At 34.8% G+C, this 26,514-nt stretch overlaps 1 protein-coding gene across 1 annotated transcript; it reads right to left on the bottom strand.

The window, feature by feature from the left end:
* Window positions 1-1,507: 1,507 nt before the first annotated feature.
* LOC128996619 (protein Wnt-4-like) lies at window positions 1,508-26,253 on the bottom strand. The gene is made up of 7 exons (XM_054422024.1): window positions 25,982-26,253; window positions 15,710-15,839; window positions 11,398-11,518; window positions 8,039-8,199; window positions 7,279-7,386; window positions 3,071-3,342; window positions 1,508-2,239 (listed from the first exon to the last, which is right to left on the bottom strand). Exons 1-7 carry the CDS (start codon window positions 26,251-26,253, stop codon window positions 2,038-2,040), a joined length of 1,266 nt encoding a protein of 421 aa, XP_054277999.1. The 3' UTR covers window positions 1,508-2,037.
* Between the last annotated feature and the right edge of the window lie 261 nt (window positions 26,254-26,514).

Here is a 26,514-nt window from a genome sequence, read left to right on the forward strand (position 1 = left end):
TCTGAAAAGTTGGACACTTTAATAATAATTTTAAAAAGTAATTGAGTTGCCTACACTAAAATACAAAATAAGGTATTTTTGTAAAAAAAATGTTTGTTTAGTTTTGAATCCAGCAATAATTACTAAAATATCAGCCACAGAAGCACGTTCCTCTTAAAACCCTACTAACGTTTACTAGAAACTGACATTTCTTAAGTATGTCTTGTCAAGTAATTTGAAAGCCAGATTGCTGGTAAATACTTAATAAAGTTACTGATGTAGTAGTTAAAATAAATTAAAAGTTTGTTTGTGTGGAAATGTGAACTAAAAAATAAAAAATTGAAAAGTGTTCATTTTTGCTGATTGAAACTTACAATTTTAATTTATAGTTTAACACAGTGTTGTACACGATAGAACTGCTGGTATGCGTACTTTTAAAAGATGTATTTTTAATGTAAAAAAACTTGGACTTTGAGTCACAAGTAAAAATATAAAGTTAGTAATCAGTTCATTTTATTGAGTTTTAGCCTCTTGATCACATTTAAATATAATTTTTGTAAATACCTCAATTTATTCTTTCTAGATCGTTACAGTGGGCTACTAGTTTCAAAGCTCTTTGGAGTACTAGACAGATAAATGCAAAGTATTTGCAACAATTTAAAGTTAATAATAAAGTGTTTCTACTTAGTCCAGTATGAACGAAGACTACATAACAGAATTCAAATTAGACAAGAATTTGTTTATCAGCTATAGTAATGATGTTTTATGGTAACTTCTTAACTGAAGTTTCATGTCAATTTGTAAAACCGAGTACTATTGCGTAACTTATAACGAGCGGAAATTCTTAGAAAAAAGATTTCAGCTCTAAGATGAATTTTAAATACTGTTAAGTAATATTGATTGACAAAATGAAGATTGTAAAGTTTGCAGTTGAGTTTTTCCAAAATTGTATTAAACAAATTAGAAACGGTTATTTTTTTAAAGTTATAGGTTTTGTTGAGATTGTCCAATATATGTTACTTGTCAAAAATAGCAGTGGTGCCAGTCGCAAGATTGACATGTTGAGATACGGTATTTGAAGTTAGCAAATTTAGTAGTTACAATGGGTGATACAACTACACTACGAGGGTTTATTTTAAACCTAAAGCTGCGTGTACTTGAGGCCAGTAGAGCAGGCAGGTTACTTGCCTCTAATGTATTTCAAGTTACCTGAATTCAAATTTGGCAAGCAGCGCAGGCCACCTCCTCAGGTAACTTGAAATACATTAGAGACAGGTAACCTGCCTGCTCTACTGGCCTTATGTAAACTCTGCTTAATGAGTGAAGGATGGAATGATGCCTTGTATAGCTTTGCTCACTAAGACTGGTAAACTGTAGCCAGCACCATTTCTGGAAATCTAAATACTCTCAAAAGGGCCAAATGTCTTGAAGTTTTCTGTTAAAAACACATTTTTTTGTCCTTAACAATGTTATTTTTAATCTTTACAATCCACCTCTAGTGTATTAGCAGATTGAAGCTTGAGAACAATTCAGAGAGAAGAACATTGAAACACTATGGCAATCATCTGCAGCCGTTCGAGTAGAGAACGCATGTGTCATGGCAATCATGTTTTGTTACAAGTGTTCTGGAATGGAGCATGGAAAGTGTGACGTAGCAGTGGCAGACATACATAGTTTAAGGTAAAATGGACTTTTCCTACGCTAAGTGTGACTAACATTACGTTTCAAGTGTACTCTGTTTTTCAAGTGACCTAAATATCTACATTTACCTAACGATCTACTTTAGATATTGGATAGGGTGGTTAGGTAAATGTAGATATTTAGGTTACTTGAAAAAAGGTAAGAGTTCCCTTACCTCCCAAAATGTAATGTAGTCAAAAGGAGTGTGTGAAAAGACCATTTGACCTAAAATTAAAACACAGATATTTCAGTAGCAAAAGTGTTCTCGATGAAGGACAAAATGTGGCAACATTCAGTTGTACATGTGTTCTGGCGTAGAACACCGGAAAATACAACACAATGACAGATCGCAAAAGTGTTCTGAACATCGGAGGACGTTCAGTTGCAGATGTGTTCTTCTCTCTTGTACCGACACAAGTCACACTTGACGTCGCAACACCAGACGAAGCGACAGTGACACTTCTCTTCCACCTCTTTCACCCTCGTCTGGTACCCTCGGCCGCAACACAGCAGACGACATCCGTCCAGTCCCGGACTGCCTCGGTTACAAAGCCGACCCCTCGTACCCAGCACTCCCAGCCTGTAAACAGCATCATGATTTGTGAAACTTTTAATACGACTCAACATTTGTTTGCATTCTTTCATAAAAAGTTCCAAACTAAAATAAAAAATTATACTGGGTCGCAATTGCTCTAATTTACCCATAATCCTTAATTTATCTATACCTGTCAAGTAAGATGTTATAATTTCTGAAAATAAATCTGTAAAAGAATACAAAATATTTGTAAAGTGGACTTGTTATGAGTCGGATACCTAACTGATCTTATAGTCTAGTAAATTTGGCGGGTTTCAGAGGGAGAAATCTGGTACGAGGTAGAATTTTCCCATCGACTTCTAGCATGCAAAACACATTCTTCCTACTCTTCTTCTAGTCTTCAAAACCCACCTTATCCTCCTTGCTTGTTCCTATAGCCACATAGGGGCTGGATATCATCTCAGTAATTATTGTGTTGTGAATTTTTTTGTTAACTTCCTGCAACTCCTTTCTACGATTAAGTTGTATATGGAATCTTTCGTCCTAAATTAATTCCTAGGCCTTTATGACCTTTCCTTTAAAAACCATGTCTACTTAATTAATCTAGAGTTATCTTCACTACCAGAAAACAACACTTGATACATCTGTGTGGGAGTCAGCCATCAGATATTGCAGAAGGTACTCTAAATTGAGGCGGTGTACAGAGGTATTTCATCGCTTTTGACACGGTCATCACCCAAACACCACAAATCTACAGTGTGTGATAGTGGAAGAGACTATTCATGAAGATAACACTGAACATAGTTTTTTCCCAAGCTGTATAATTGCTGATAAAAAATTTGTTAAATGCGATGTTGTAAAGTACATTATACTCACGTCTCGTTACGCTCGCAATAATCCGGTGATTCCTCAAGGTATACGAGCTCTGTCCTGTTAGGTTGTTTAAGTTCTCTGATGGCAGCTCGTAATTTTTTCACTCTTTTCCGGCGTTTCTCCACCATTTTTACGTACGAGGCTCCTTCAAACCTGGCCGTGAGAATGTCCCCGACTTGACGGAATGAGGGCAGCTTTCGCCAACAAACACGCACACTGCATGAGCCAGACATTCCGTGGCATTTGCAAACTCGCTGCATCTGTGATCGGATTATCTGCGAATAAAAATAGTGTTTTTGAAAACGATATTTTAAGGAGTAGAAAATCCACAGCTCTTGTTATTGGTTACAAAACAGGGTGATATCTAAAACTCCCAAATAACTACTAAGCCCTGGAAAAGCACCTGATATTTCATTTGGTCATAATCAAAACTTTTCTAATCATATACATTTATCCATCCCTAAAGATATTGTATTGCAATGATAATTTCTGAACATAAAGCTGTACTGTATATTAAATTCAAAAACTGTTGAAGAAAACTCACATGGTGTTATGATGTGTTATGTATCCATCGGCTACAATAATGTGTTTCATTATATTTAGTTCTATGTGTAATTTTATGGACTTAGTGGAACATTGTGGAGTCTGTATGCCATTTTTTGAAATATTGATGTTTTGATTTGATGTTGTGGGTTTACGGCATCGATTACAACTCTTTTGTATGGTTTTTGTATCAATTATTGTGTGTTTTTCAAGTGTCCAGAAAAATTATTTTGTCTACTTCCTTTAATGAATTATATTAAATTTTTTTGTTCAGTTGTTTAGAAGTTAATGCTGAAATTCAAAAACTATTCGTTATCAGCATGTAATGCCTATTAATCTATCTATACTTATTTAATACGCAAGCAGGATTTTTGTGACAATTACTCCTCCGAAACTACTGAACCGATTGACACGTTTTTGGTGTCATTGGAAAGAGCGTAACGTGAAGTTGTGCAGGAAACTTTCTTTTTAGATAAATAATTAGAGAGTGAGGCCCTGGGGCCCTTTAAAGTTTTGTATTTCTCCATAAGATTAACATGGGAAACAAACATTGTTTTGAAACTCCAGCTGTTGTCAGAAATTAAATATTAATAATTGGTCTCCATGGAAGCATGAGAAAATTCACAATATTTACATTTGCTTTGACATTTAAATGTAAACAACCAGAACTGTCAAATGCCTATTTCACAATTTCAGACAGCTGATAAAAAAAAATAAAACAACTATGTGGTAGGTTTATTTAATCTTAAACTTGATGATAGATTATTTATTATGAATCCATTTCAATGATTATGAAACCGATCTTTCCCGTTGCGAAGCAACAATTAAAAGTGAGAAAAAGAACATATGTTAATTGTAAACAGTAATGTGTAAATAATTATCTATGTTGTATTAAAAATGTGTATAGTTTTGGATGTTGGTTTGTGTTTAATGATATAAGCATAGATAAAACATACTCCCTTAGTGTTGGTTAGTCTATGATATAAGTTATTAATTATTGAATTTTTATTTTAAGAATTTGGCATATGAGTATGCCTATGATAAATAACACAATTTTAGAGCTCTGCCGGTTTTTGCCTAACTCTGTTCTGTAGAGTTTAAAGTAGCCTACACCTTATTGTCTACAAATTGGCTAAATAACTTAGATACGGTACATTATAAAAGCTGACAGCTTTTTTACGTTGACTTAAATTGTAAGCTTACCTTTTCCCGTCCATGAGCAGTTTGATAAATAAAAAATAACCCTTTAAACTGGAATAAGACTGGTATGTAAATTGTGAGTATTGCCATCAGTTAATTATCTTTTAGTCGACTCTTTCAAAATCATCGGAAATTATGACTGTTATTAGTTTTTAAACAAGTCATTTGTTTATAAATAACTCCTGTACTTCTTTGCTATTGCTCGATTTCGAGCAACATGTACACTAGTACTTATTTAATACGCAAGCAGATTTTTTGTGACAATTACTCCTCCGAAACTACTGAACCAATTGACATGTTTTTGGTGTCATTGGAAAGAGCGTAACGTGAAGTTGTGCAGGAAACTTTCTTTTTAAGGAAATAATTAGAGAGTGAGGGCCTGGGGCCCTTTAAAGTTTTGTATTTATCCATAAGATTAACATGGGAAACAAAATTTGTTACGCCTCTTTCACAAGACGCGGCGCGCGCCGTGCGGCGCCCGCCGGATCCGGCGTAGGGCTATGGGAGTATATGAGTCCTTTCACACTATGTCCGGCGCGCGCCGCGCGGCGAATTCGCCGCACGGCGCGCGAGTTACCGCCGGATGCACCTTGAGCCGGACGACAGCGCCGCGCGGCGTCCACGCCGGACAACTCGGTGAAGGTGCATTGGTTCTTATGGGAGCTTTCACACGGTGCGGCGCGCGCCGCACGGCCCAACCCCTACACTGCCTCATTTTAGGCAAACTACCTGACCAAGAGGGTGCAACAGTTAATTAAGAAATTATATATCGTTGTATCGGAAAATAATATATTTAAAGTTATTACAAAACATACATTTTTATGTTAATCCCATGCAAATCGACCAACTTAAAGTATTAAAACAAAAATTTTCCTTTAATAACTAGAGGAGAATATTTAGTATTAAATTAATAATTTAGTAATTTATACGTAATGAAACATTTTTTTTAACTTCTAGAATACAATATTTTCAGATATGACGAATACTTATATATAATACGTGAAGGTGATTTCTACGAAATACTACTCCTCCGTTAATAATGAACCGATTTTTACAAACGATGTGTCAAAATTAAGTATTTGTTGTGTACACGCCCCCTTTCACCAATTCATTAGTAAAAGTCCTCGGGCTTTGCCCCTCAGGCCATCAAAATCCCAATGTATATCTTATGAAGACAAGATTTTGTTTAGTTAAACGGACGAATAATTTGTATTAATTACAGCTGTTCATAGTACACACAAGATGCACACAAGAGTTTTCGTTTTCAGTTTCGATAGATGGAGTGGAGTGAGCATTCGTTTTCAGAGTGAGTTCGTTTCCAGTTTCGATAACTGGAGTGGAGTGATTGGTTACATTATCTTTGAGTTGACTCTCACACGTCAACGGAAATAGTGACAGTTTTTGTAAAAAAACTCCTTTAATATTTTGCAATTGCTCAAATTCGAGCAACAGGTGCACTAGTTTATTATATTTAAAATTATCCTTTTCATTTAATTTGAACTTTTAAGTGGAGTATTCATTTAAAAGCCACAACTGAACAGAAAATAATAAATATTTAGGAGTGCCGTACGGCGCGCACCGCACGAAACCGTACTAGTGTGAAGACACACGCTTGTCCGGCGCAGCGCCGCGCGGCGGACGCCGTACGGCGCGCGCCGCTTCGTGTGAAAGAGGCGTTATGGAACTCCAGCTGTTGTCAGAAATAAAGAGTGAAATATTTATTGATGGTATCCATGGTAACAAAGAACAAACCCACAAAATTTAAAAATGTAAACAAGCAGAACTAACTGTCAAACTAATTTTGATTTCACAATTCCACACAGCTGGTTCAAACATATTAAATACTGCATGATTATTAGAACAGGAACAGTAAGGATCATAAACATTAATAAAATATGTCACTCGCCCGAATCATTTTTGTCTATGCCCGAATGTAAACATTTAACATTGATTAAATTGAACTGTCGAACTATGTTAATGTCATTAGTATGGAATTCTTTCAGTTACATCATTTGTTGATCGAGTTTGTTTCAATATTTTTGAACTGCTGTAATAATATTTTACAGGAAATAATTGTTAGATAAATTCATGGATATAAGTAATAATTCAGATTCTTCAATCTTTGCTGTTATTAAAATTGTGTATCCGCAGGAAACCTTCAGACCAAGGGAATTTCCATTTACCTGGATTAATTAATACAAAGATATTCCCTGAAAATGGTAATTTTTTCCCATTTAAATAACATTAAGTTAATTTTAATATGAGTACTTATAGGTTTGCTGCTACAGGGAAGGTAGGTGTGTTTTTGTTGAAATGTTGATAGCTAAGTATGATTGTTATTGGTTTGCAAATCCTGTAATACTTTACGATTGCTCGAATTCGAGCAACATGTACACTAGTTTAAACATTAATATGCATTACGTTGTGCCTAATTAATAATTATGTTAAATGTTAAAAAAATTACATACCCTCCTTCCCGCCTCATTGTTGTGAAGGTTCATTAAGCCTTCGGCAGTTTCATGGTTTTCTCGGGCGTCCACAAATTCACGACTGAACTTCTCTCCAAAATGGATATCCTGTAAACCACTACATCTGTCATTATCACAGGCCTACAGAACATAATGATGAATTGAAATATACATACCGAGAATATAATTTGTATGGCTTTTATAATGAGCCGCACAGTAAATTTTATAAACTCAATATAAAATGCTGCAATACAAATTGCTGTAAAATCAATGCTCCAAGAAAAGAAGTGTAAGGCTGGGGTGACTGTGCTCTCCACGGTTATAGAAAAATCTGTTCCACTTCAAAACAATTGACACAAAAGATAAAAAATGGTAATTTGTTTTGAAGAAACACTTGTATATTTTCCACAGCTGTATAATTTTCAAGTTCACTGCATGGAAATGATCACATGCCGCAACTGTAAAAAGTACCAAAAATAGCCCATTTCCGCTTTATTCATTCTCACTCGCTAAATCAGCTGATTTCACTTTAGGCATTTATAAAACACTAAAAACCAGTAAGGAAATTACCATAACTAAAAAAACGAACATAACCTAAATAAAATTATATATACAGTACAGCTAAAAAGTTATTCTGTGTGTTATTAAAATTAAATTAGGGTGATGATGAGCACAAACAGTCATAACTGCTCTCAAAATGTATGGCCAAATTCAGCTTAATTAAATAGTCAACTTGATAATAACATGTAAAAGTACTTACTTCAGAACAGCTTCCCCACTGCCAGTTCTTACGAGGTTTTCTCAGTCGTACACGATTGTCGCAACTACATTCTGTTAATTCACCTCTGGAGCAAGCACGGGTCACCGCGTACGCAACACCAGCTGACGAGATCGCGTACACGAACGCTGTTTCTCGACTTTCTGCAAAAATGTTAATTTTGAGCTAGTATACAATATTTACCAAAAGAAAGAGTTAACAACACAAAGAAGAATTTTCTGTATAAAGAAAAGTTTGCATCCAACTCAAATTCTTGTATACAGGGTGTCTGGTCATCAGTGTTACAAATTAGTTGTTTTAAAACTTAAGTGGCTCACAGCCAAAAATGTTATATAAGAAAATAATTGATAACATTACTTTATGCATATTAATCCAATTGTCCACTTACCTCAATTATTAAAAAGTCCAAAGGTTTTAGAATAACGTTCAAATAAGGAAGACTTAATTGTAAATCCTAACATTATTGTAAATACAGATTAAAATAGAGAGTCATAGGTAGTTTTAGATGACATGGATCTCAGTTTTTGTAAAATTTACCGTTAATTTAATGGACTATTGGCTATTCAAGCTCAAAACATAAAAATTACAGTTTTTCGGTGTTTTCTAGGGAAAAAATGAAGAAAATTATCCTCATGTTAACGTAATATTTTTAAAAGTCCAGGGGACAGAGCCCTAGGTCAATATCGACAACAAAATAAGATAGAAACCTCAAAAGGACTGATAATTTCCAAAAGTTTAAAAAAGTCAAAATCTGAAGTTTCATTGTCGTACATGAACAAAGATTACTAGGAAAAAATATTCTAGAAAGAACATAACTTTCCAATTTAAAGATATTCTGAAGAGAGTTCGGTTAGAGAGCAATGACTTTAGTTTACAATATAATTCAGTCGAGGGTTCTGGAGTGTTATAGGAGCATTTTATTATCCCTTCAGAGTCTTTATTGTCTCTTTAGCTCCTTCCCTACTTTACTACTACCATCTGCTAAGTCATCACTTTGGTATTATGAGACTGGTTTATCGCTTTTGTCATCCATCAGAGGTTTTAACACTGTTACCTTGAGTTTAATTAACAAAATGTGTTCATGTTATGAGCTAAAATGTATAAAATACAACAAATTGTTATTTAGGGTTTTTTATTCAGTTGGTTAATAAGTTGATTGTTGATGCAAGCTATGTCAGGGTGCACTTGGCCTGTGCAACTAAAACTTTTGTTTTTCAGCTATTTATCAATAATTTTGAACTTGTTGTTCTTTCTTCTTTGATAGGTAATTTAAAATTCTAAATAAAGGTGTTTCATAAAATTGGTCAGGTTTCAGTCATTTTAGTAAAAAAATAATTAAAATAACAGTAAACTTGAGTAAAATACCTATAGGTTGGCAATATTTTTGTTGTTTTAATTAGTTTGTAAATACTTTAAACACTAACTTAAATAATTTTTAATTTTTTCTCTCGATATATCGATATTTTTTTTGTTTTCCGATCCATTACAAATTGAAAACAACTGACTGATCTTAGGCTAAAATAGTCTATTATATGGATTAAAAAATGAAACTGTTCTAAGCTAACCTAACATAACCAACCAAACTTGCTGTACCATTTAAAAGTTCCGTTTGGGTTTGATAATATAAAAGGCAAGTTAAACACGGCATTTTTAAATGTTACAGCAAGTTTGGTTAGTTATGTTAGGTTTTTTTTTTAGAACAGCTTCATTTCATTATTGTTTGTTGATACTGAACAATATTTATCGTAGTTGTCAGCTGATTTGTTTCAATTTGTTAATATCGATATATCGAGAGAAAAATCATCGATAATAATGAATGTTCCCTTTAACAGGAAAGTACCCAAGTTTCACTACTTACTTTAAAGTTCGTTCTTCAATAGTTTATTAGATAATTTTTTCAATAAGATTAGAAAATGGCAGACATTTTACTTAAAAAGGAGTTTAAAAAACCTCATTCTTAATTTTCTTTTTATTTTGACCCATATGATACTTCCTAATTTTAAGTACTGATGGGAAACATAGTATAAGTCAAATTAAATTAGAGTCTTTAATACATCTTGTATACAAAGATAAAATGAGAAATATTTCAAATGATGTGTTTTGTATTAAAACAAATAAGTAAAGACTGCTTGGCTAGCAGACACAAAAATGTGATTTCTTCTAAACTCTGTTTTTATTGAATCAGAGGTAAACAGTAAGACCCCATTAGACTTTATGAGTCTGTCTAAGCTAGATGTCCTTTTTGTTGCTTCTGTTTATTTACTCAATTCCTGTTAATGGTCTTTTTCTCATTTCATTTATGTGCAATAAGCTACTTTATTAAGTACTTTGTCCTTTTACTCATTGTCGTTACTTCTAAATGAGAAAATGAACCATCCTAAGAGCAATGAAAGTCTGTGATTTGTGTAGATTTACTGAAACATTTGATAACAATTGGGCCTGAGAATCATTATGAATAAAGCTGTTTAATTGTTTACAAAATTGATATTTTAAGATGATTTAATTGGTAATTTAATAAATAAATAAGTTCTATTAAAGATTTCTCTCCTAAATTTTTATCTCTCATTTTTGTCTACATTTAAGCCACTTAACTCACTTTTCTAAGCACATTAGCGTAATGATCAGATCCTAGATTGGTGCATCGAAGAAATTTCCCATGGTATCCAGCTTATTTCTAATATATCCGACAAAATAAAAAAAATTACAACATAACAATTACAATTAGTACTAGTAACCACAGAGAAAGTAAGGTGCAGAGGAATCCTTCATTGGTACATTTAAGTGGTGTTTAGCACTATTTGCTACCGGTACTCCTAACCCCCATGGTACTCCTTTTCCCCCTCCATTACATACTACAACAATCAAGCTAGAGGAAGACCCTTTGCCCTGTGCAATAGAACTTTCCCCACAGTGCTCGCCATTCAGGCTCTTCCTTGCTCGGGGAAAGCGCACAATCGTAAATAATATCGTAATAACAATCGTAATAACCATAATAAAGTATCGTCTCTACTTTACTTCTCTGTGCAGTAATTAAAGTGTGTATTTTTGTTAATGATCAGCTGATTCTTTGTAACCAGAGTATTATTTAAGCAACGATCAAGGACAAATATAGTTCGGCCGATTAGAAAGCAACCTCCTCCAGCATTGGTTTAGCATTAGCGCGCAGGTCGTTTTCTAAGCGGCCGAACTATAGCTGTCAACTGAACAACAGACTCAACAAACCCCAGTTGGTCTTTTCCGTAATACAAAATCCAAACGCTTCTTTCTTTACTATAAAATTGTATCAATATCCTCTATCAAACATTAAAAATAATTACTTCATCACATCAAACGTTACTTACTTATCGTGACAACTTCTCCGAAAACAGAAGAGGTGTTGCTGAATGTCGTACAGTTCCATCTGCTCATATGGAACTGGTGTTGGCATTCCTCTATGCTCATCTTAGCACCGTTGCCAATAGCCTGGGGAAAAGGTATGCAAATTGAATTAACAGTTTTAAATACATGAATGAAGTAGTTTTCAAGAGAATTAATAACAATAGGGTACCGGGATAAAACATTTGTGACAAATCAACCAAATATCTGATTGGAGAGTTTTGTATTTGGCAAGTTATATTTAGACTTCATGGAGACTTTTTTTAATTTTACTGTTTATTTCTAAACGTTGCAACAAAAATTTTATATTTGAAACACCTACCGTACTTGTTTGATAGTAACATTTTACTCTCCCTCAGAAATCACAAAATGAAGATTGTCTTTGATATGAATTCTTCTTATTTCTAAAAGAAAATGTTATAAAAATAAATGAAACCCTCACCACTTCCAAATGAACTAATTTGAATATTATGCTTAAACCATTCTAGACCCATAGATATATTGGCCATCAAAGAGTCACATACCCCAACCATGTAACCCAACAAAACCGTCTAACTGTTACTGACGTTCTGCAGTCTACAGGTAAAGTTTAGAACTACAGTACTTCGATTGGCCTTTGGGTTTACCAGTGGAACAACAGGCCCTGATCAACAGAGCTCTTTGTCTCCTTGGCCAGAAGAAAGCAGGACAGCACAATAGATAAGGATTCGTATCTATATATTAATCTAACAAAAAACCACTAAGTGGTAACACTTCCCCCGCCAAGTCAGCAACCCAAAAAAGACAATAAATCACCACTTTTCCGCCAAGTAAAACAATGTAATGTATGTAAGTTTGGCAACTTGGCGGCAGACTTTTGCTTGTTTTTTTTTCATTAAAGTTACGTTGGTGGATAATTTCACAAATCAACTTCCCTAATTAATTAGTCCAACTAAGTATAATAATTTCGAGGTAATCAGTAAATATAAAACCATCACTATTATGATTTTATGAAATGTGACACAAATAAGGTCAAATTTTGTAAAATAAGCTCTCATCTAGCAATGTACTATTGGGAGAGATACTTGCTCAATGAAAATAATTTTATGGTATTTTTTAAAGTGATCAAACAAAAGTCTGCCGCCAAGTGGCCAAACTTACATACATTACATTGTTTTACTTGGCGGAAAAGTGGTGATTTATTGTCTTTTTTGGGTTGCTGACTTGGCGGGGGAAGTGTTACCACTTAGTGGTTTTTTGTTAGATTGTATTTATTTTTGTAGAAAATTAACAGTTAAAATAAAAATCCTCTTTTCTCTTATATATAGACCAGGGCACAACTACACATAAAATGCATTGGTGTTACATAAGTGTTCCGATAATTAAACCCGTATATCTAAAGACTAGTGTAAATTGAGCCCTTATTAGAGAAGTAAAAATGTAATCAAACAGATTAGGTTTGTTAGAAATAGCATAAGGCAAAACAAATATTGAAAAACTCATTTTTATCCTAAATTTACATATCACTTTTTACATTCACTTTTTTGCTTGTTTAACATACGTAGACGGATTTTCCCGATTGTTTTATTTGTTTTAGTGTATCAAAACATAAAACTAACCTTATTTAGTTAAATAAATTTTGGCAATATTATGAAGAAACAATGTTAAAACTAACCTTAGTACTAGTACTAAGTTTCAAGTTCCTAGGTTTCATATGTTTTGATAAGTAGTATTAAACTGTTAAAAATGACGAGCTGCTGTACCAGTGTACCATCGGTACACTGCATTTTTCAATGGAAAGTATCGGGGAATATCACTGCTCTAAGTAATTTTATATAGTAAGTAGCTCAAATCATTCGGTATACCTGAAAAAAATACTTTATAAAAGTTTTAAAATAATTTTTCAGCTGATCCTATGAATTTCTCTAACATTTTAAATTAATTGAGATTTAATCGCAGCTGATCCTTCTTTTGTTTTGATTTTAATCCCATGTTATTTAAATGGGCCAAAATCGTACTTTGAGGGCTTGCCAAGGGTTTATGGGTCAACGCACCGACTTGTGACCCTCAAAAGGCACATCTACACGCTAAGGGCTTTCAAACAACATAAAAAACATTAAAATTGAGCCAGTGGTTTGGGCTGTAGGTCCGTCAACATTTAAGGAGAAGAAGGAGAACACGGAAAATTTGTGAATTTTCAAACTAGTTTTTCTTGGCTCAAACACAACCTTTTTTTAAATTCTTTTTTTTATTTTGCCAAGAATGATTGCCCCTATCCAGTGGATGAACAATTATTTTAATAGCTTTTGTTTCTTCATAGCTATAGACGAGTAAAAAAGCCACTTTGTCACGTCATGTATATATACACTGCAGCAGCTGTGTACCGCTGGGGGACTTGGCGGGGCGGAACGCTGCCGCGTTCCTTAATTTGAAACTGTTTTTCTTTATGACAGCTATTTTGAGAGAACGGCTGGGCGTAGAAACTTGGTAGGGGTGTCTAAAGAAAGGTATTGGTCTGTAGGTGAGCCCTCAAAAGAGAAACGATGTAAATTTCCTTGGGGCTCTGCCCCAGAGGCCTTTAAAGTTCACTCTGCAATTTTGTTTACATTTCGACCATATGGATAATTTTTCACTACTTTTAATGAACCAGCTGTTAATATTAAAATTGTGTTCAAAGGTTTACTGAAACTGTCAAAATTAAAATGTTTACATTATTATTTATGATTTTAAATGGATTCTCCACTGCATGGCAAGTTTTTTATAGTTTCAACAAAATGATGAATTTATGATACGTTTGAAATGTTTTGTTCAAAAATCTATGCTTTATTGCTCTTAGAAAATTTTAAATTATGAAATAAGTGTGACTTATCAATTTCAAAGGAACATATAACTATTCCTTATCGGGTTAGCTTATACATATATTGTAAGGTTGGCACTTGCATTTTTTCCTACTTTCAATCACCATTTATTTTTAAATTCAAGAAAGAACACCTGAGATTCATAACAGTTTTTGATAATCGGGTTGAAAATTGTGTCATAGATGACTACGTTGAGGATGAGAGCCGTGTTCAAGTTTTGGAATAGACTAACTACGGAGTCTATGGTTTTCGTAAAGTAGGTGAACTAATGTCAATTCAGGTATTTAAAAAAATGTGTACACAGTTTTTACTTTGATGTACACATGTAGCTAGGTTGAACAACGCATCTAAACCTCACTACATACAAAACATTCGGAAACACAACAGTGTCATCACATCTCATCGCATTTGCATAATTTGTTACCAATGCTGGACTAGCTTATGGAATTGGTTCCGCAAATGTTCAAGATTTGTGATACAATTTCTTACAATTATGGTTCATTCCAATCAACGAAATACATGCACAGCTTTATGTGATCTATTTGGCCAAGGCAAAACTACCCCATAAGTTAATGAATTATCAAGTAAGAACAGGATGATTACATACATGGGTCGATGTGGCAAGAGAAGGATTTAAAATTGCTGAGATCGAAGTAAGAATGTTACTGCTTTCTGGAGAATCAGATATTTTTATGAAAAAAAGATGAAGATTTACATCTTTTAAGATAAATCTGGATACAATCTGAATGATTTTCCTAAAGCAGATGGAATTAGTGGTTAGTAATAAATATTGACTCTTAACTTCCATAACATGATAGACTAATTATATGAACTCATTCTCCCATATAGTGAAAGTGGCTTTGGTATGAAACAAACTCATGAACAAACAATTATAAGACTCCTAAAAAACCTTTTGGGCAACCTAAAGCCGATAAAAATAAAGGTAGGAAATATTGTGTTAAACGAATTCATCAATCACGTTTTTTAGGGAACACAATCGTCATAGGCCTACTTAGCTTATCCTCCCTTCATATAACTAAGATTTTAATGACTTCACTCTATCCAACGCAGTTAGCTGAATTTACATAACACCTCAAGATTAACCGTCGATTTCGACGGGGTTCCACTAGTTATATATTAATAAAATGAAGTGTGCAGCTCATGCAAAAGGATTTCACGTGTTTGGTGGGAGTCCACAGCTATAATAAACAGAAGACTTAGGTAACAGTTGACCGTATGTGTGTACATTAATTTTAATTGCATAATATTCACTAAAACACTCCAAGTTAAGTCATAATGAATATTCCCTTGGGCTCAAAGGGTTAAGGGCCCCTTATAAGTATCTGGATATGTTATTGGCATTTGTGGCCAACATAGGTCCCAAACCATAACATTTTTCTACATTGGTTCTAAAAATTGATAAATCTCAACTTTGACTAACCCCAAGAATGTTTTCACTGAGGCCACAAAGTTGCTGCTGTCTCTCCACCAAGTACTGCAGTCTATGACAGTTCTCCTTGTGACTCAGTCCTAGCCCAGCCCCTGTGTGAGGTCCTTGCAATCCCAGCAACCTACAAGAGCACATCACATTATATATCTCTTATGTTATCTCGTGGTCACAAATTTGCTGTTGTTTCTCTTTCAACTGCAGTTAATACTGCACTTATTAGCAATAACTGTAAACCAATAACTGTATAATAATCACTGCAACTACAGTGCATTCAAACAGCCGTGGCACCTGACGGATTAGGAGACCCCATGGACACCCTCGAGGTCTCCTAATCCCTCAGGTGCCACGACTGTTTGAACGCACTATAAAAGCCGTGTTTACACCGGAGTTTGGAACAAAATGTTTGGAAACTTTACTTTTTGTTGGTAAAACTTGTTTGTAAAACAAAAGTTTACAATAGATAGTGCATACTTTTCTTTCATTTTGTTGAAAACAATTTAATCATTGCGTTCCCGAGAACACAAGGTCAGTCCCTCTCGAGGTAAGGTAGTCACATGGTGGTGGATAGGCGTGGGGAGTATCGGGGAATTGATATAATCAGTGTCGAAATACAGAAACATACAGAAACCCTTGTTCCAAAACAAATGTTTTCTTATGTTTGGAACACCCTTTGATATTTACTGACTACTGGTGGGAAACAAAATTTCTGTCGTAAACACTAAAAAACTGTTTTCAACATCAAAATGTGCTGTTCCAAAAGTAGTGTTTCTTGGTTTTTAGGAACATTAGTTGTAATTGTAAACACGTGTTTTTCTTAGGCAAAATTTATTTCAATCATTCGGGTTAAAATCATTTTCTAAAAATATATTTTCTTTGAAGAGTCCCTTATACACAAATTAATGTATAATTGCCAGAAATGACTTAACTGTTTCCAAAATAAAGTTTGTTTCACACCTACCAATGTCATAAAAACTATCACTAAACTCTACCCCACTGTAGTTTGAACATTTAATCCATAGCTGAAATTCCTTTTATAGACAGATCATTTCATTAAAATACCATTTTCAATCTGTTACCCTCTTCAATTTCTACCTTCAACAAAAACACGAAATCTGTGGGTGCACACCCCTATTTGTCGCTAATATAAACACATGCTACATACACACCCTGGTATCATGCTAGGGGTGGCAGGCACATGTAACCAGAGTTTATAGCTGGGGAGGGCTGTAGTCGCAGGGGCGCAGCCCCGTTAAGTTTACGATCTCAGAAATCTACTTGGCAGTCAATCGGCATGTAGGTCGTCTTATTACTCATATAAACCCCGCAGCGCCTGCCTCTCGTCAGCTACAACTCCCGCCTGCCTAAACATGTGTCGCTTATTGCCGCCTCCCTTTGTAACTGGAGTATTGAAATTGCCTGCCTTTGTGGAAAAAGGTTTGTGTATTGGAATTGACATTGAGTTTGGGGAAAGTAGACATCTCATCCTGTACTAAAATTAAAATCTAAATCATGCAGACTAAAATATTTGATCTTATTTTAGGATAGGTTTTATTATTTGTGCTTCGCTTATTGGTTAGAATGTTCTAAACATTAGTTGATAAATAGATAAATTTAGTTTGTTAACATAGTTTTCAGTTCGTAAAAAAACAAGAAGCAAATAATCCTACTTTAAACACGAGCTATGTCTGTTTGTGTGTTTCAATGTCTGTAAAATGAGGTTATATACATCGATGGTAAAATGTAACTCGAAATTCAGCGGAAGGATTAATTTTGGCTAAAGTTTGAGAATTGTAGGCCTAAACACTTTGGCGAAAGCCACTACCTCAGGAAAACTCATATTTCGTAATATTCACCACAGAATTCACTTAAAAATTGAAAATGTTTATATTAGCGTTATGGGTTGCTTGCCAAGTAGTCCGGTTCGGTTTCGTCAAGGAAAACGTAAACAAACGAATCATAACGTTTATAACAATTAAAGCCATCCACAGTAGGCCTATAATAGCAAATGACAACATTAAGTACAATAACAAAGGAAACATTCAGTTGTAATTATTGAGCAAAGGTTACACAGAGGTTTACTCGACAATGGGCAAATTGTTCTGATCAAAACACTGATTATTTGATTTGGCTCCCCCAAAAAAATCAATCTCCCAAGTACCGTACCAAAATATTGTTTGCACACTTTAGTTTAACATTGAAATTTATATTGTTTTAACTATTACTGTAAATTAACCTTGCTGAGCAGGACTCGGTCCCCTCTGGTACCAAATAACAAAACGCTCTCTACACAAACCGGATGAAAACGTTAAACATTTATTCCAAATGATCCATAAGGATGATACAATTTACAGGGTGTAACAGGATTTAGGGTTTTGATCTGTGGTGTAGCATACGATGACCCGTGATAAGATTTATTTTAGTGTCCAATTTTTCAAAGCACTATTTTTTCGTCATTTTTTTTTGTAAAAAATTATTGATTAGTTATTATTACTTGTAATAGGCAATACATTACCTAAGTAAAAAGTCAATAAAATTATATATTTTATATTAATTGCGAATTCGATTATTATTAAGAACTGTGTGAATTGCAAGAAATTAAATAATTGACGAATTAACTAATTATTACTAGGATAAGAAAATCCGTTCAATTATTCTACTAAAATATTACTAGAAATCACCACAAAAGAAATACGATAACATTAGACTATATTTATGTTTTTACGAATAAAATGACTTAGCCCAATCCTACAGCTACAGAACAGAACAGCTTGAATCTGTTTTGACATAAAAGTTAATATTGGACGACTTAAAATGTTAAAATACTTTCCGATCGTTTATACATATTATAATTGAGAGATAAAATGGGGTTTTCCAATAAAATTTTGTAAATCCTCATTAATCCCACCCTTAACTGATGGTAGGTTGGGGACGATGAGGTAAAACATCGACCAAAACATGTTTACACCAGATAGTGTGAAGATAGAGCCTTTCTTCAAGAGAACTTTAGTAAGTGTTACATTAAAGAATGTGTGTTTTTCATATTTACACATACTGTACATATATATCGGCAACAATTCTTTCAAGAACGTCAAATATGAATTTAATCTATATGTTTATCTCTCTATTATCTACATTGTTCAGTTATAATTTAATTTTCTAAAGATGCGTTAGTCCTAGCAATAGAAAAGTAAATGTTTCATTTTTCTAAACCCTGATTTGTAATACATCAATGTGACAAATGTTTTTCTATCAAAATGATTTATAAAGAATAAATTAATTAAAATACAAATTACAGTCATAGTCATGATTTTTATGTAAATATTCTTTCTTGTTTGCTTACACAGGCTACTAAGAGTCATTGGGTATATTTTTAATATTTTGAAATGTTTACGATTTTACTTTGCGGTGTATTGAAAAAAACCCGAACCGGAGCCTCCCAGGGAGAAATGGTTCTTTTTAGCGTGGCCTTGGGTTATGTCACTCGTAAAAAACTAAAAATTTATTGTAGGAAAATGTCTAGTAAAGAATGTTGTAAAGAAATAAATTCGTTACTGTCGTAGTGATTCTTGTATTATGTTACTCAGTAAAAGATATTTCAATTACTATTAAATCTTTTATTTGTGTATGCACTGTCTATATTATAAAAATATATCCGTTAAAACTTTACTGAGTTTAGAGACTACGTTTCCAAAGCAATAAGTTTGACCACGGACATGTGTATAATCTGTTGTTCAACAGTAGACTCGTGTTTTCGAGTTTTCAACCAATTATTAATGTGCTTAACATGCTTTATTTTATACATTATAGCCTATTTAATTTATTTATCAGGTTACTACTGTTGATGTCCCGTACTCATAAACTAAAACTATTTCCGCCACATACAAACTCATTTACTTATGAGCATCGAGCACGTCACTGTCATACATATGAAAGTTATGAAATTTCATCCTGACATGTTGGCAGCTCTGATTGGCAGTTCAACATGTGCGTGGCCTCGTCAGCTGAAGAGCCCTTGTAAGAAGGACTCGCAGGCTAGTTTAGCCTATTATAAGGAGCAAGTACTCTTCACAAGCCCCACCCTCGCCCGCCATTTTGTTGTTCCCTCTAATTAGCCCTTTTGTTCCTCTATGTTTACTTAGTCTTCCTGTGCTTGCACAATGTCTTCCACCCCTACCACCGTACGCCTTTTCTTCTTCTGCTCGCTGTAATGTATGCTTCGAGTAATCACGTACGCTCTCAACCCTTTTTACAAACTGGACACTCGGTTCTATGGCACTTGTGCTCGTATGAGCTTTGAGATCTGTTTGAAAAAAATACCTTTTAGAAAATGTAAGTTGTGTTAGTTACCAGTCAAAACTGTTATTCCCGGTTAAAACAAGCAATATTTAGGATGGAGGTTTTTTTTTCTAAATTTTCTCACCTTTTTAATTTGTTTAACATTTTGAGTCCCAGAGGCTGATGGTAGATAGTAGCTAATATTTCCGTGGTTGGTGGATTCTTTTTAGTTGCAACTTTGACAATGGAGGGAATTAGGCATTCCCCTTCCATGTGAAAAGTACCGACCCGATAGAGTACGCAGATGTGGAAGACTAATTTATACCGAATACGCCAACTTTTGACCAAGACCAAGCTTAACTTACAGGACAAAAATTGTAAACTGCAGTATTTCGTGATTAAATTAAATTCAACGATCTGTGTGTCCATCCACACAAATGATTAATTTGCCAATCTTATGACTCATAAATCATCAACATTACGAAACATACCTCAATCAATACTTGATAACACCACGATTTTTTTTTACAAAAAAACTACTCAATGAGTCATGCGCTACAAGCTACCACGATTTCAAAGTTCACCAAGAACATCGGTCGCGTTTCATACTCGGGCGAACCAGAATCCTTCGGAACTTCCCGCACAACAGAAATATCAAATTACATCATAACTCGTCAAAAGCCGTCAGCCAGTGTATTGGCTGGAACAAAGCGTATATCTTTACATGAAAATAAACAATGCAGAACGCCGTAGGGACGTAGCAGCTGCATTGCATTTACATGGCTGCATGTTAAAACTATCAATGTGGTTCAGAATATATTTTTGAAATAATTGGGTTTTCCAACAGTGCCAGTACCGCTCGTAGTACTCACTAAATTGTTTTTTTTTGCTTCAAGAAAATAAATATTCAAGTTGGGGGTACAGTATTGTTAAAGCATCAAACAAAAATATTAATTTATAGGTAAATTAGTACTGTAGTCATGCTCGATTGTAACATGTCATGTTTGCATAAACTAAATTTCAAGACGCTTCCCGATTGCTCTTTAGCTGTAAACGTGTACACAGAACTTGACTTTGTAAATTAATTTGATTTAAAATAAAATCCACCAGAATTTATGTCATCAGTGTATTATCTTATTGTAGAATACCGGTAATTAGTTGTACTACTGTATGAATTTTAAAACGCGTTTAATGTAATAAAATATAGAACAAAATTGCTGACATTAAACATCTTCCTAGCATGCCTGCTTATTTTTATTAAATATTCATACAACGCCTAAAGGGAAAAGACAATAGTAGCACGATGTATAACAAAATGCATTTAAGTGGATTCATTAACCGATTAAACTATGGTTTAATTATGTCTATTTAAACACAGTTTCCGAGGTAGGAAGGTTTTCATTTCCAACATCGTAGTTGATTTACGGAGCAAATTTGTATCCTGAATTTGTCAGAAATAAAAATACAAAGTGTAAATGAACACATTAGGCCCTTAAAACTTATGTGTTAAGGGACAGAATACCATAATATTATCTAACCGCAAAAGTTTAACTGAACACCAAAGCAACAAATTCATTACACGTGTGAATCTGAATGCCATAGGCATACTATCAGGGAATTTGTGGAAAAGAACCATGCCAGTAATTAACATATTAGTATTAGTGGAGTGCAATATCACAGTACTACTCATAAACTACATGCGCACTTGTGAGAGAGCAACATACCAACACATAAACTATTAGCTTATTTGTGGACTAGATCAACATAAACACCTAAACACATAAACTACCGTATCAGCACGTTTGTGGAAGAGGATAATATTACATACAATATAATACTGTGATACCAACACATAAACTATCAGCGTATTTGTGAACTAGCTCAATATCAAAACATAAACCACCGTATCAGCACATTTGTGGAAGAGCACAATACCAACACAGAAACTATCAGTGTATTTGTGGATTAGGACTAGCACAATACCAAAACATAAACCACCGTATCAGCACATTTGGAAGAGCACAATGTCAACACATAAACTATCAGCGTATTTGTGGATTAGGACTAGCACAATACCAAAACATAAACCACCGTATCAGCACATTTGGAAGAGCACAATGTCAACACATAAACTATCAGCGTATTTGTGGATTAGGACTAGCACAATACCAAAACATAAACCACCGAATCAGCACATTTGGAAGAGCACAATGTCAACACATAAACTATCAGCGTATTTGTGGATTAGAACTAGCACAATACCAAAACATAAAGCACCGTATCAGCACATTTGGAAGAGCACAATACCAACACATAAACTATCAGTGTATTTGTGGACTAGCTCAATATCAACACATAAACCACTGCATCAGTACGTTTGTGGAAGAGCACAATACCAACACATAAACTATCAGCGTTTGTGGACTAGCTCAATATCAACACATAAACCACCGTATCAATACGTTTGTGGAAGAGCATAATACCAACAAACAAACTATCAGTGTATTTGTGGAAAAGCACAATATCAACACATAAACCACCGTATCAGCACGTTTGTGGAAGAGGGTAATACGACACATAAACTATCAGCACATTTGGAAGAGCACAATACCAACACATAAACTATCAGCACATTTGGAAGAGCACAATACCAACACATAAACTATCGGCGTATTTGTGGACTAGCTCAATATCAACACATATGTATATGTGGAAGAGCTTAATACCTAACCTAACAGCATAATTATTCGTAAAGGCTGTCAAACGTCTTACCAAACTTCACCTGGTATCACATTTAATATTTAAGAAGTAAGAGTCAACTCGTTGATTGAACTACCAGAACTCTGTACTGATTGTTATAGGTTGGACAATCCAGTAGGGGGTGGATTGTCCAATGGTGGGGAGGTATAAAATTTCACTCCAGACATGGTTCTAGCCCCCTCCATCGACTAAATCCCTAATGGACGAGTAGGCGACGTAAAAAATCAAATTGGTAGGGCTTCGGTCACCATGTCAAATATCAGAGTAAACTTTGAAGACCAGCTTACCGTGATTACTGCTAAAACTACTGCTTCTTGTGGAGTACTGTGAATAATACTGGATATTATTATCAAATAGCTATAAGAGAGCAAGCTAGTCTCGTTGTAAAGAGCGGGACCTGAGGTAAAGGGTTCAAATCATGCCAATCATGTGATCAGAATGTGATGTAAAACAATGTTTACTTTCTCATAAACTAACTTCTTCACCTTTCCAAACTGAACTATTTGTAAAAAGCCAGAACACTCTCTGTTTTTTTTTTTAATTTTCCATTCACAAATTTTTATGATTTGTGTATTACTGGTATCAATCTTGTTGTCTTTTAGGTACGTAAACACGAGTACGGGATCAGATTAGATATACTTAAACGTTGTGAAACCTTAGTAGTTTTACTAATCGCGTTGGAAAACGTCCACAATAATCCTACAACATTAACCATAACCAAAAATAAACAAACAATGAAATTTCAACGAGAACTATTTCCCCCATATCAGTTTTATCATTTGGAACACTACCCAAGCAATCCTTAAAACCCATTCCAAACAATTCAAAAAAGTTTTTCTCATGCGCCATTATGCACCAGCACTCCACGGTTGTAATATTTCCGTCGAATAGCGATACGAACTCTTACCCCCAAGTCTTTCAATCTCGAGCACCAGGAGCTCTTGAAATTGCGGATGCGTTTAGAGAGTTAAAAACGCATTTGTTTCGCGAGAGGGGGCGAACCTTTGTTTGGCAGAAGGGTTAAGGGCGCATCAGCCATCAACCCAATTAGCAAAGTGGAAAATATCTTCGTTAATTACAGCCAGGGGGTGTAGTTAGATACAATTCCGCGTTACTTGCGGTCTTCTGTTACAGATTTTAACACAACAGGGAAGTTTTCTTTTTGTTAACTTCGAAAATTACTTTTACGCCACACTACATTATTTTGATAAACTTCCCAGCAAGGATTTAGTCCAGAAAACAGCTGTTTGCCGCCAGCTTAATCAAATGGGGTTTCATTGCGTACCACTGTACTGTAATGAGTTTTGCCGGACACCAATCAGCTGATTATACTATATTTAGGTGGCAATGAATTATTCTAATCAAAAACATAACCTCTCTTATAGAGGCTATGACTAAGGATTTTTAGCCCTTTAGTTGGTGAAAATATATTAGGATTTGTACAGATTTAGTAGTATGGCGTAAACTATCGTACGTAACTCGTCCAAAATGTGTGTACCGGACTCGTATGGTAATCCCGTACTCGACATCGTCTCGCACGGGAACGACCACGCTCGTCCGGTAAACACTTATTTTCAGGACTAGTAACGTAATATACTATATTCTCTTCTGATGTTATTGAATTGGTTGGATTTGGTATTGGTGAGGTAGTGTTTACGATGACGCTTGTATGAGTGTTATTAAACCTAAGGAATATGAAGAAAGGCAAATATTCTTTACACTGCTGTGTTTTATTACTGGCTTGGATCCTTTGATTTTTAACCAAGCACTTTTTTGTCTAATAGTCTAAACTGAACCCTTGCATTAAATAATTGATAGCTTATCAACGATATAAACAACTCAGTAGTTTTTACATCGTTGTAGCTTATGACGAAATGCAACTGGACACAGAAATGATCTAATTTGGAAACGAACTAGCAACCTCATATTTGAATGCGATTTCTATAACAATGCGTTAAATGTCTTTACAATATGCAGTGTCCATAAAAGCTACCATAGGAGTATATCAATCAATCAATTTATTTAGATGGGAACATACTCGTCATCAGGCATAGTTTAAATGAACCCAACATTGAAAAAAATAACAGATATGATGTTAGACTAGAACAAAATCGACTTGTTTCCCAATCAATAAAGACGCCCAAAAACAATGGACTGTGGCAGCCAGATTGCTCAAATTACATCCAATTTTCCGCCCTAAAAATTGGTGGGTGATTGGTGCTTCCTAAATCAGTTAACATTTGTAAACAAAGGTTAGGATATAATTGGCAAGCTATTCAATTTCATACCATTATTGTTTTTAAACGTTCCGTTTTGCTGCAAAAACACATTTTGCTAACGGGTCATAGTAAATTGGATTTACAACTTTAGTGTTCTTATAATAAAACAACTACGGGCAACCACTTGTTAACAATTCAAACGACATTTCTATGCAGCAAATATATCTCCAACACGAAAGTTATTTTGCATAAACGATACTAATAGGAACTCAAAAAGAAGTAGATGACTGCAGCAATTCCTTTATAGCATAGTCCTTGACAGAAAACTTAAAGTACAAATATAACTTATTATCAGTAAAGTAGATGACTGCAATACAAACGCGTATGCGTTCCAATAACGCGTTGAGAGGGCTTTCCCCAGTTAACCCAGGTTCAGCCATCGACAGCCAGAGCTAGCAGGTTTCAAACAATGTCTTTAAGATCTTTGGATTGAAAATTTCTTTGGGCACCTTTTCATACAAAGGCATTTCTAACTTCAAACACATTGAAAGAACCACTAAAGACTACCTGTTTGCACATAACAAATATCACTCTTTTTCAACAAGTCGATCACTGCAATAAATTGTTCCTCGTCATCAAAACTCTTTGTAGAAACTTACAAACTGTGTAGAAAGTTTTTCTTCCACATTTCGACAGGTTTAGTTACCAAATTGTCAACAGAACTTCCAGGATAATTTAATTTGGATTGCAAATTTTGAAAGCACATTTTATAAACGTTCAACAACTTATAAACAGTAATGTTTAAAACTGTTCTCGCGATAGGAACAACTACAGCCTACTAATTTTTCACTTCGGCATGATGTCTAATCCACTAGTTCATTGATACCTTAAATTAGAAGCTCAAAACGGAATTCAATTCTTCTTCCACCCTTTTCGTAGTTTCAGTCCCCAATTGCCAAAACTGAAGTAGTTGGTTCCAAACAATGTCCAAGGTCTACCAACCTCGTACCTCGACCACACACTGTCAGCACGAAGGTGGAAGCCAGAACAGAACCTTTCTACCGTGAAATGCTCGTGTACTACAGGTCGAAGTCGGGTTGTGATCGGGTTACATGTCTGGTCTTGTTCAATGAAGCGATCGTCCTGCTCCCGCCGCTCAGAGTGAACGATGGCCAAAATACAGTCAAAAAGAAAGATGGCCTCATAAGGTAACCCCAGGAGAAAAGTATTTGACGACCAGGAGACGATTTCTTTCAAGGTGCTAGCCTTTCTGTCTAGCATCTCGAGCTTCGATGTGGGGTGGACATTGCGCAAACTGATCTGGGCCAGATAGTCGGGTATTCCTGAATTGCGCCAACTACTCTAGGGAGCCATCCGATAAGTTAATTAGCTAAGTGGCGGTCCTCTTTGACTGGATAATTGAAAAGGTTGTATTAGGATAGGTTAGGTTAGGATGACAAGTAAACAAGGACATTACTTCTGGTGGCAACTCACCCCTACCTGGCTTGGGCTTGGCGTAACAAAGGAACATTTTTGGGGACT

Source organism: Macrosteles quadrilineatus, unplaced genomic scaffold (genome assembly GCF_028750875.1).
Source record: "Macrosteles quadrilineatus isolate MER2022 unplaced genomic scaffold, UCM_ALF_1.0 Scaffold_6__1_contigs__length_79288215, whole genome shotgun sequence".
NCBI lineage: Eukaryota > Metazoa > Arthropoda > Insecta > Hemiptera > Cicadellidae > Macrosteles > Macrosteles quadrilineatus.

What these genes read in the sequence shown, in the direction of transcription:
- LOC128996619 (XM_054422024.1), bottom strand. Translation starts at nt 26,253, where the DNA reads ATGCTAGACAGAAAGGCTAGCACCTTGAAAGAAATCGTCTCCTGGTCG. An exon ending in GCTGACAGTGTGTGGTCGAG is followed by an intron (nt 15,840 to 25,981) that starts GTACGAGGTTGG and finishes GTGCTCTTGTAG; the next exon opens with GTTGCTGGGATTGCAAGGAC. An exon ending in AGTGGGGAAGCTGTTCTGAA is followed by an intron (nt 7,387 to 8,038) that starts GTAAGTACTTTT and finishes AGTGGTTTACAG; the next exon opens with GATATCCATTTTGGAGAGAA.